The 12,597-nt window shown below is 28.0% G+C and overlaps 1 protein-coding gene across 4 annotated transcripts; it reads left to right on the top strand.

Moving 5' to 3' along the window:
- Window positions 1-3,838: 3,838 nt before the first annotated feature.
- On the top strand, window positions 3,839-7,418 carry LOC112751336 (probable acyl-[acyl-carrier-protein]--UDP-N-acetylglucosamine O-acyltransferase, mitochondrial). 4 transcript variants are annotated; one of them, XM_025800427.3, is made up of 11 exons: window positions 3,839-4,091; window positions 4,240-4,349; window positions 5,021-5,145; window positions 5,255-5,363; window positions 5,581-5,673; window positions 5,774-5,890; window positions 5,998-6,081; window positions 6,440-6,544; window positions 6,628-6,714; window positions 6,798-6,928; window positions 7,061-7,418. In XM_025800427.3, exons 1-10 carry the CDS (start codon window positions 3,998-4,000, stop codon window positions 6,915-6,917), a joined length of 1,044 nt encoding a protein of 347 aa, XP_025656212.1. In that variant the 5' UTR covers window positions 3,839-3,997; the 3' UTR covers window positions 6,918-6,928; window positions 7,061-7,418. The 4 variants fall into 4 exon arrangements, with proteins under 4 accessions (XP_025656212.1, XP_025656215.1, XP_025656214.1 ...); XM_025800430.3 differs by having other exon boundaries at window positions 3,849-4,091; window positions 6,628-6,745; window positions 6,849-6,928; XM_025800429.3 differs by having other exon boundaries at window positions 3,849-4,091; window positions 7,043-7,418.
- The last annotated feature ends 5,179 nt before the right edge of the window (window positions 7,419-12,597 follow it).

The following is a 12,597-nucleotide window of genomic DNA, read 5'->3' on the forward strand; positions in this document are numbered from 1 at the left end:
GGTTCTGTTCAAAATTACCGCATCTAGGGAGAACATTACATACGGATTGGAACTCACTTTTCTTCTTTGTGTTCGTTCACCTCTCAATAATTCAACAAACACAATAATATACAGTGGCTAGCATTTTGGATTTTATTATTGGACTCCTGCTTCTAGTCCAATTAAAAAATTGTTGCCTTTCTTCCTCAAGGTACATTGATATGGCAGAAAGACTATGTCAGAAGCGTGCCCTCGAGGCATTTAGGTTGGATTCAGCTAAATGGGGAGGCAACTGTACAATAACTATATTGGTATACCTTTTATTTGGCTTTGTTGATTGCACATTATTTCATCTTGTTGGTCATTGGCCTGTTGTTCTAATTGTTCTAAGCTTGCAGGTGGACATGATATATTCTTTGTGATTACCCTTTTTTTTTTATTTTTTTTCCCTTTCTTCTTCTACCACTTGAGGCACACGAGTTTTTGTTCAGAATTCAGAAGTAGCATTTAGGTTGAATTCTCTTGTAGACTTTTTGCTGGTTAAATTTCAAAATGAATGCTCATGAACTTTCTTGATATTCAGTAGATTATTTTAAAATATTTAGGTGTCAATTTTTCTCATATGTTATTACCCATAAACTACAGTGAACGTTCAGCCTCTATCTAGGTCTCTTTCAAATTTTCAAGTTTATACTACATTGCTAAAACCTCATGATAGAATCATGGCACTTGATCTTCCTCATGGTGGACATCTTTCTCATAGATACCAGGTATTTTCAATTTCCATCATCCACCATTTCCTGTGATAATGAAATCTATCAAGTTCATGGGTTATTGGTAATTTCTTTTGGCAATTTCTTCGAGGATTAGATAGAAATCACTTTGTAGTTATTCATAAAAATTTAATGCTTTTATTACATATCTATTTATGTATAATTCTTATTAGTTGAGACTTTGTTAGGGTTAGCCTCTATTGTGGACCACCGGAGAACAGGGCGGCAGCCACACCCATACCACTCTGGAACACTCGATGCTCTACTGGTTCCTCTGGAGATCCTTCTGTTTGATCGCAGGAAATTCTGGCTCCCACTTGCACTCATGATCCTAAACCCAAAAAGCTGCACAGTGAGGAAGAAGACGAAGAACCAGAAAAAGTGGGTAGAAGAAGAAGAGGAAGAAGTTAGAGCAGAAATCTTGGTTATAAAAGGGGACCAAGACTAAATTGGAGCTAATCAAATTTATTGCCATGTCATCTAATCGTTGCTGGGTCCAGCGTGGCAAGAACTGGCCACGTCACTGACGGCGTCAGTGCTCCGGTGACGGAAATTGGAAGAAGGACTAACGTGGTGCATTTTTACAAATCTGTGGGACTAATTTAGTGCAATTGGGATCTCGAGAACTAATTCAGTGCAACTCGCCAATCTCAGGACCAAAGTGGAGCTTAACTCATATATTCTTACAATTTTACTTATTTGTGGATATCTAAAATTTTTTTTATTTTTTTGTCCTAACTTTTAGATATTATATTTAGGGCAATTTATCTAAATAAATAAATTGGGTGAAAGCTTTACTCAAATACACAAAACAGAAATTCCTTACGTACATGTGCATTTTCACACTTCTATGTAAACCGTGGGAAGCTACCACAGTTTCTGATTTTAACATAAACCGTGGCAAGCTACCACAGATTATGGTGTTTGTGGTTTGTGTGTAAACCGTGGCAAGCTCCAACGGTTTACGAAGAGAGAAAGCTAAGCATAAACCATGGCAAGCTTCCACGGTTTATGAAGGAGGAATTTTTATCATAAACCATTTATTTTTAGATGTTTGATTGCATCAATGTGGTATCATTTAGACTGCGCATGATAATTGTGACAGAATACATGTATATAATAGAAGCTCAAACCGCTTAAACTATCAAATACATAGCAGATAATATATTAGACAATTCTCAAACCTTTTTAACTATTATTTCCTGTTACTTCATTATTGTGTCATGTCATGCACCCAACAAAACTAATCTAATGTAATCTAATCTTCACTCTCAAATCTCAATACTCACTGCTCAATACACAATAGTAAAACAATTTTGTTAACACATTCATCGTATTTTTTTTAAGTTTTGGATTATAAAATTAAAGTATCAATTATATGTATAAAATATATATTAAAATATAAAATATATATTAAAAATAAATAAAATAATATATATTTATACAAAAATATATAATAATTGATTTTATATATATATATATATATATATATATATATATATATAAATTTTTTTTTGAAAAAATACAATATCAAATTTTTGAAATGTTAGACAATGAGTACAATAATTTTTAAGGAAATTTTTTGGTTTTTTAGGAGAAAAAAAATATTCTTCTTAAATTAACATTAGGTCTAATGAGGTTTCAAGAGTACTTGTCAGAGATCTAATGTTAATTTAAGAAGAATATTTTTTTTCTCCTAAAAAGCCAAAAAATTTCTTTAAAAGTTATTGTACTCATTGTCTAACATTTCAAAAATTTGATATTGTATTTTTTCAAAAAAAAAAACTTTATATATATATATATATATATATATAAAATCAATTATTATATATTTTTGTATAAATATATATTATTTTACTTATTTTTAATATATATTTTATATTTTAATATATATTTTATATATATAATTGATACTTTAATTTTATAATCCAAAACTTAAAAAAAATACGATAAATGTGTTAACAAAATTGTTTTACTATTGTGTATTGAGTAAGTATTGAGATTTGAGAGTGAAGATTAGATTACTTTAGATTAGTTTTGTTGGGTGCATGACATGACACAATAATGAAGTAACAGGAAATGATAGTTAAAAAAGTTTGAGAATTGTCTAATATATTATCTGCTATGTATTTGATAGTTTAAGCGGTTTGAGCTTCTATTATATACATGTATTCTGTCACAATTATCATGCGCAGTCTAAATGATACCACATTGATGCAATCAAACATCTAAAAATAAATGGTTTATGATAAAAATTCCTCCTTCATAAACCGTGGAAGCTTGCCATGGTTTATGCTTAGCTTTCTCTCTTCGTAAACCGTTGGAGCTTGCCACGATTTACACACAAACCACAAACACCATACGGTTTATGTTAAAATCAGAAACCGTGGTAGTTTTCCACGATTTACATAGAAGTGTGAAAATGCACATGTACGTAAAGAATTTCTATTTTGTGTATTTGAGTAAAGTTTTCATCCATTTTATTTATATGGGTAAATTGCCCTTATATTTATTTTTTATTAAATAAAATATTATTATTATCTTTAAAAATGATTTACTATTTTAATTAATTATATTTATTATTTTTACAAATATTTAAATAAATTAAATGTGAATTAATAGAATGTTAGGAGCTAATAATATATTACTAGCTCAACTATATTATTTACATATTAAATTAAGTTACTAAAATTAGCTATTATATATTTATATATGAATATATATGTTGTTTAATTTATTTTTAATATATATTTTAATATATATTATATATTAGTGATTGATTTTAATATATATAATTACTTGATAATTATGAACCTAATACTTTCAGGTTATAAAGGGTATTTATATACAACTTTTAAACAATGTATTTTTATACTTTTATGTCTCGTAATATATATATATATATATATATTTTCGATGACCAACGAGATACAATTTTATCATTTTCTACAAAATATTGAGGTGAATTTGAATCTCATATCTTTTTAATAAAGAAAATAAATTAATAATTTACCATTTAATAAAGTTCAAACAAGAACCTGACTCAAGGGTATATTAGTACTGCCCTAAAATGTTCATCGATGATTACATAAATTCATATAAAGTTATATCAAAATTATTTTTTTTAAACCCAAAAAATAAAGAAAGAAAGAAAGAATGGTGTAAAATTGTAAATTGTAATTTAGTCAAAACAAAATTCAAGTGGTTGATGGTAGTTGCTAGCTTGCAGCATCTACTGAAACTAAATGATGTCGTCGCTGTTCCTTAAACTCACCGCTCTCAGCCGCCGCAGCAGCCGCATCCTCCCAAGTTCAGTGTTCCACCCACGCTTCTTCTCCGGTAAACCATCACTTTACTCTCTCTCTCTCTCTCTCTCTCTCTCCACCAACCTTGACTCTGTTTTCTTCTTCCTTGTTGGGTTCTTATTATGGTTTTCTCTCTCTTTGATTGTGCCACTTCTTTGCTGTGCTGTGTCATGTTTTTGCAGGTTTTGCAGAGGAGGAGCAAAGTGTTAATGTCCACTCTTCCAACACTGCCACAAACCCATGCTTCATTCACCCCACCGCAATTGTTCATCCCAATGCTCTCATCGGCCAGGTACTTCTTCTTCTTCTATTGGGGTTCTAGTATTCTACCAAAGTTTCATCCTTTTCTCCATTATCCTAGTTTATTACATCTAATGTGATTTATTTAAGCTAATTGGAGATATTAGTTAATTAGATACTTAGATTGATGTACTCCTATATATATATATATACTTTACTTGTAAGAAAATACCAGTAGTGAATTCACTATTGTTAGGGAGATTATATCGTTTGAATGAGAATTGTATGATTTGGACCTTAATTTGTGTTCTATTAGACTCTGTCCCTGTTTTTTTGTGGTACTGGTCACTGGTCACCACTTGTTTGTTTAATTGCTTCTGTTAGTCAAACCATAAGATTTGAACGGGATGCGGAGATTATTTGTAGTTTAGAAGAAGTGTATCCGAACATGAATTCATGGTCTGTTTTGTTACCATAAATAAAAGACAGACATAGCTTCTGCCTTCTGTTGTGCAATTCAGAAAGTAAAAAGAATGAAGCATAATGGTATTAAGGTAAAGAGCTTGGTGTTCGTTCTGGACACTTAATATGTACCTGTAGTTTGCATTGTTGTTTACTTTATTATTGTGTTTTGCGGTCTTCATTTGATATCAATGCAAATTTGCTGTGCACTCATATGTTCACTTCTTAAGTTTTCGTTGGGTCTCTTCTTGTTATGCTTAGGGGGTTTCCATTGGACCTTTTTGTACTGTGAGTCCCTCCGCGAAGTTGGGGAATGGTTGTCAACTGCATCCTGGAAGCCATATTTTTGGAAATACATATATAGGGGACAATTGTATGATGATGGCGTGAGTTCAATGTTATCCTATTATGTTCTTCTAAGTTTTTCTTCTTCTGAGTAGTTTGCTTTCATCGATTACATGATCATAATATTGTTTGGGGAATTCTGTTTGGCAGTGGTGCTATTGTTGGTGATGATTATCCTGGATGTACCGTCATTGGAAACAATAACATAATCGGGCATCATGCTGTGATTGGTGTCAAATGTCAAGATTTGAAATACAAGGTATGTTTCAGATTAATTAGTTTGGGGATTTTTTTTAATAATGTTGTGTTATCATTTTGTCAATTGTCATTTCCTATTGTACTATTAAAATTACGACATCCATATTATGAATCAATTTCAGTGTGTTCACAAATGTTATATGTGGCAAAGTCCTGTAATTCATGTTTTCTTTATTTTGGGAACATAATAAGTTTTCTAAATTTTGCTTACCCTGTAGCTAGAGGATGAATGTTTCCTGGAAATTGGAGATAATAACGATATTCGGGAACATACTTCAATACACCGCTCTTCCAAGTCAACCGATAAAACTGTAAGACAATGGCTTTAGTAAATTGCTTTCGAAGGAAATATTTCACAGATGCACACACATATATACCTTTTTTACACTCTTACCGTCTTCATATGACTAGGTTATTGGTGATTGCAATTTGATCATGGGATCTTGTCATATTGCTCATGATTGCAAGATTGGTAACAACAACATTTTAGCGAATAATACTCTTCTAGCTGGGCATGTTGTGGTGGAAGTAAGCCCTATTCATAACCTATGCTACCTTTCATGATAAATTTTCTTTGGTTAATTTCCTGTGTATGAAGCGGGGATTGGAAAATAATTAATGTTTTTCATATGTAGGACTATGTTCACACTGCAGGAGCTACGGTTGTTCATCAATTCTGCCATCTTGGCTCTTTCTCTTTTCTTGGTGGTGGTTCCGTGGTACGTTTTACTTTGAATCTCATCGTTTCAAATTTTTCTGTTTGTAACAAAAAAAATATGATTGTTATGATATCATGTAAGGATAGCATACAACATCTAAGCCAATTAGAAAAAAGTTTATGAAGGCTGTGATTAGTAAGTATTGTATGAGGAATCTGGTTGTTCTTGATTTTGGAATTCAATAGAGCATTATTGGTCATCGGGATGATTAATAGAAAGTTGATTAAACTGGGCCTAATGTGTTATTGATATCGAATTTTCCTTGTATAACTTGTTAAAGCAAATACTGTTACCATGCCAAATGATTTAACATTACTCAGGTGTGCAACTACAATGTCATGTTCTTACATAAATGAAGGTTTCACAAGATGTCCCAAAGTACACGATGGTAGCCGGAGAAAGAGCGGAGCTTCGGGGTCTAAATTTAGTGGGCCTGACTCGACGTGGATTCAGCAGTGCAGAGGTTATACTAACAAAAATTTTAAAATTACTGGTCTTGAATTGTTTTTCATTGCAACTAAACTTTTCTCTTGTTTAATAATCCAGATCAGGAGCCTTAAAGCAGCCTATCGAAAAATATTCATGCGTGCTGATACAAATGCTGGGTCATTTGAGGACAGGCTTGCCGAAGTGGTATTTCTCTATTTTGCTTTATCGCTTTCAGGTAACCGTGATCTGTTCGGTTGTTAAATCGTACATTAAACTTATTTTCTCAGGAGCAACACGAGGAATTGACTTGTGTTCCTGCTGTACGAGCCATGTTGCAGTCTATTCGCAACTCTTTTGTAGAAGATCGTCGTGGAATATGCAAGTTTAGACACTGGAATGGCTCATAAAGCATGCTTAGGTGAGCCTATAACATGCTTCAGAGGAGTGAGGACCCTCTTGTTTTCAAAATGAACTTGTAATCACGGAACCGGATTATTTTAATCGTCATTAATTAATTCTAACAAATTTCCAGTTTTGGCTGTTTTTGCAGATATCTGAAGCAGTTTCTGCTGAAAAATACAAGTTCATGTGTACTAGTGTATATTATAATTGCTAGCCAGGAGCTCTAAGGAAGTTGCTTCATTTTGAAGTGATTCTCTTCTTTTATTACAGAAGAGTTTGTTGTACTATTCAGAGCTTGTAGCATCAAGAGAATTTATTTATAACTCTCAAATTTTGTCTAGATTACTTTATTTTGGTGTAAATGGTTATTTTTCTACTTTTAATTTTTTTTTAGTCCCAAATGATTGGGATGCAAAGTGGGAAAGAATTGTGAATTTATTACTGGTATTTGCTTACAAGCATATATATATATATATAGGAGTACAGGAGTACATCAATTTAACTAACTAATATCTCTAATTAGCTTAAACAAATCACATTAGGTGTAATACAAATGTATAAACTTCCAACATAAGTGAGCTTTCAAATGTTTCCTTAATTGAACTCCAAACAGAAGAAACACACAAATCCTACTTGGGAAGGTTTGGCAAATTCTTGAATTTGGAATGAAAAAATTGGGTTTTGACCTTTGAAAGTTGGTAATTCTTTCCCTTTGTCTTTTGTTTGTCTCTATTAAATTCTTTCTCATTATATCTCATTTAATCTGTAATATTTAAGGATTAGTGTTAATACCTTGAGGTAAGTACGGAATATTTTCTTGTTGGACTATTTAAACTAATCAATTCAGAGTTCTTCGATGCAATATATACACCAGAAAGCTAAATGTTGTGGAAATTGATAGAGGAGTTTTGCTAACACTAATGGTTAAAGGAAGGAGTGAATAGGAAAAAATTGAAGTTTTTGATACATTTAATACATTAAAGAACAATTTCAATACAAAATTTTCTTTTATGATTCCTTAACTTGGTTTGATAAATCCTCACAGAATGCTAGTCATAAAATAGAGAGAAACGTATTATTGACCAATAATGGAAATGATATATCACCTTTATCCATATGAATTACATAGACTGAAACTTGTCATTGATTAACTCACTTGAAGAATAAAAAATATTATCATCATCAACCACATAACACATTATTGATGTATAATGTAACATATTTCACACATTAATTTTATGAGAAATAGAATATCCGAAAAAAAATCGTTTAAAGTAAAAAGTTCATAAAAAAAATGAGAGAATCACTATTGAAATTTTAATTTTTACTTAGTGCGACCAGTTAATAATAAAAGTTGCTCATTTTCTCACTTTATTTACTTGATATCAATCCTAATATCCATGGTAATAATCCAATCAAGAATTTGAGCTTATAATATCAAAATTTCAACGTATATTTATAAGCCTGAAGCCCGAACCAAAAAATTGAAGCTTTAAAATAAATTATGAAATATTTATGAGCAAAAAAAGAGAGAAGTAATACATAATTTAGAAGAATGGAGGAGAGTGGAAAGTGTAAAACTGTGGTGTGGGCTAGTCATATTAGGTTCGACTTGTGTATGTAATAACTTATTACCTAGCAGCAGGCTTTTAAATGGAACTCATCTGCGACGGATTACTCCTTAACTTATTGGGCTGATATCGTGAGCAACTAAAAAAAAACATATCACTCCAATACAAAAAAAAAAAAACATACATTCTAATTTGTACAGGAAAATGATATATATATAATCGCAGATATGATTTCTACATATTATTTTTTACATAAATCATCACATAATATATGCTAATATAATCAAATAATACTAAACAATAATTACATTTAGTTATATTTTTTTATTTATTTTCTTCTCCCCATTCATTTTTCACCAAGCTATTACACTTTTTTTCGCCTCACACCAAAAGGAAAAGTTCTTAACGATTAATTTGAGATGTAACTTGTGGAAAGTGTAACATCAATCTACACAAAAAATCTTTTTGTGATTTAGGGTCAATTTGAGTTATCAAATACATATACCAAAGTGTTACTCTCTCCATCTTCGTTCCCCATGTGTCCTTCAATCCCTTTCATTATTACTGTTTTATCCTTGTTATTTTAATTCAATGTCCAAAGTAATTATCTATATAATATTATCCAAGAGATAAAGAGATATGAATCTTACTGTTCTTCTAAATTATTCACTGGCATCAATAATTGATAACACTGTTAACCTAAAAATAAATATAAAACTAAGATTGGTTGTGATATCAAGGTGATTAAGTTCAATAATGATAATGTTTCCCTCAATATAGTGCTATATCAACTCATCATTATATAAAGATTTAATTATTTTGTCTATTCGTATGATTACACTGAATTTTTAATTAAATTTTTATTTCTTTCAATTAAATTTATATATCATATTAAATTTTATAATTAAATTTTTATCATAATAAAAATATTAAAATTAATAAAATATTTTATTAAATAAAATAAAATATTCAATTAAGTATTAAATATATTCGTTTCGTTTAACATAATATTTTGTTAATTTTAATATTTTTTACAGTAAAAACTTAATTATAAAATTTGATATAATATATAAAGATTTAATTAAAAAAATATGTAAAACTCTAATTAAAAATATAATAAAATTATAGAAATTGAACGAATAACTAAACCATATATATATATATATATATATATATATATATATATATATATATATATATATAAACTATGAGAAACAACTCACGTTTTAATTTCCTCATCTGATTAATAATGATGATTCCTTAATTTCTGTTGCTTTTGACTTGAGGAAAGTGATTGATACCCCTTAGCAAAATTAGAAAGCCACTAATGCCAATAAGAAATCAACGAAAATAAAAAAAACAAATAAATAAGATCCAGATTTTATAATTTAAAGACATATAAATTTTTAATTAATTAAAATATAAAAATATTTTTAGTTTTTAAAATACAAAATATTTAAATTTTTTTGTCCAAAATATATAAAAATAAATAGTTTTTTAGAGAAACTTAGATATTTTACGTTTTAAAAGTGAGAGATGTTTTTATATTTTCAATTAATCGATGATTTATTTATCTTTGAGATAAAAGATTAGAGACTTATTTATAGTTTTTTTGAAATCAAATATTAGCTGAATTTAATTTTGACACATTAATTTATATTTTATTTTTTTATATTAGATTATATCAAATTCAAGATATCAAAATTATAAAAAAAAAATTAACCTACATTTATTTATTAATTTAGTCTAACAAATTAAAAACTAATTTACTGTATTTTTGAATTCTATTTAAAAGTTTATTATTAATTGATTAATAATTGTGCATCGATTTTCACTTTTGTTTGGTTAAATTTATCTATTTAGGTAACTATTAAATAATTAATATATTAGTTTATGCCAGAGGTGTATAGAGTTTAAATTAATATTTAAATTTTAAACAAAACATACAGTTATCATGATCCTTCAACCCCACCAAGTGGTGCCTCTAGATTCAGAAAAATGCTATGTATCCTCTATACGTGCTCTCGATAAAAATGCAGCTGTAGCAAATTCAATGGTTGAATGTATAATTAATAATTATTATTGTTGCTACTATATATATTTTGAGAATCCAAGTGCTTGCACATTGGACATTCAGTAAAAGTTTCACTTTGCTACTGGATTTTAGTGATGTAATCTATCTTTTTCAGCTTGAGTGGCCACATACTGTCCCTAGTATTAACTTTCACTTGATATAATATGACTGATTGATCATGATAAAAAAAAAAGAGCATTTTTAATTTGTCATTTAATTAATGCTATGTATCAATTGTTTATATAATTATACGAATAAGAGGACAAATAAATTTTTATAATAAATTTATACTTTGAATATATTAGTTTTTTTAAAAAGAATATTAATAAAAATTTTTAGAATAATAAATATAAACATATTTACACACTATTTTTATATTAACTTATTTATATTTATTATTTTAAAAAATTTTATTAATATTTTTTTAAAAATAATATATCCAAAATATAAATATAATTTTTAAGAATTTATTTGTTACTTTATTCTAATATATATTCGTTGATTGATTGAGACCTTTGAACCAAACCTACCCCGTTCGTTACCTTATCTTTTTTCCACATCCTATGTGTTTGAAAGTGGTGCTTCTTTTTCTAATCATATATACAGGAGTAATTAGAAATAATATTTGTTTCTATAAATAATTAGGAACACAATATACGATATATGTCATCACATACAGTATATGATGGCTGCTTAAAAAAAAAGTCATTTTTCTTTGATAGAGATGTAAATTAACTTTGATTGAAGACTTTACTTCGAATGCAATAATGCAACTCATTCGATAATGAAAGTAGTGAAGGATGAGAAAAACAAAGGTTATTAGAAGATATATATAAATCCACATTCATGGTTTTTTGGTTAATTTTAAGTTTAATTATTTTGTTAGTTGTTATAATTTTATTAAATTTTTAATTAGATCTTTATATATATTAATTAATTAATTAATTAATTTTTTATATTATTTTTAATTTTATAATTAAATTTATTTTAATATATATAAAAATATTAAATTAACCGAATGTTTTTCTACAAATTAAAAATATCTAGAATTATAAGAATATAATTAGATCTTTGATCACATATTTTTTAATATAAATATTTTGTTAATTTTAATATTTTTATATAAAAAAAATTTAATTATAAAATTAAAAATAATATAAAAATTTAATTAAAAAAATTATAAAAATCTAATTATAAATAACAAAATTATAAAAATTAACTGAGTAATTAAACTTTATTAGTTTTATTTCACCAATATTATCTATCTTTAATATTTGATGGAGTTATAAATATATATCGATCTGGACACGTCACTTTTATAATAGTTGATTTTTAGCAATGATGATAATTTTTGGCTTAACGATATAAGCACTTATCTATGAAGATGTATCATATGTTTAAGGTTAGGTAAATCAAGATTATTATTATTATTATTATTATTATTATTATTATTATTATTATTATTATTATTATATATTTAGATGGTACTCCTCAAAGATATTGAAAGGACTGGTGACTGAGTAAATTAAATTACTAAGCAAAATAAAAATTAATTAATGGGGCTAGCTCTAGGCACATATATAACAAATTAAATATCATAGTATATAGAATTGGGTCAATAGTATCTTCTCTTGCAATAAGAAGATTCTTTCCCCTTAATAATGCCAAATGAGCCTTAGTTGAATGACTAGATATATATGAATATGAATTTTCAGCTGCAAGAATATATATTTAATTATTAATGCTCAACTTGAATTCTCTCTTTCTATTCAAATTCTATTATATCAAAAATCAAAGTCACAATCTGGACTTAAATTCTCCACAAGTTGGCTCATATATAATAATAACATGAAAATCACTAACTATTTCTTAACCCCAAACAGAAAGAAAATAAATTATATATAAATTCACTATCTACTATATATATTAGGTAGGACAGCAGCTATTACTTAGATTCTTGGTATATTTTCTTTATTTTTTTAACTAAAAACTACAATTATTTTTAATAGGAGGCAATCTTGTTTAAGCTAGCTAGAAAAT

This window comes from Arachis hypogaea, chromosome 15 (genome assembly GCF_003086295.3).
Source record: "Arachis hypogaea cultivar Tifrunner chromosome 15, arahy.Tifrunner.gnm2.J5K5, whole genome shotgun sequence".
In the NCBI taxonomy this organism is placed as follows: domain Eukaryota; kingdom Viridiplantae; phylum Streptophyta; class Magnoliopsida; order Fabales; family Fabaceae; genus Arachis; species Arachis hypogaea.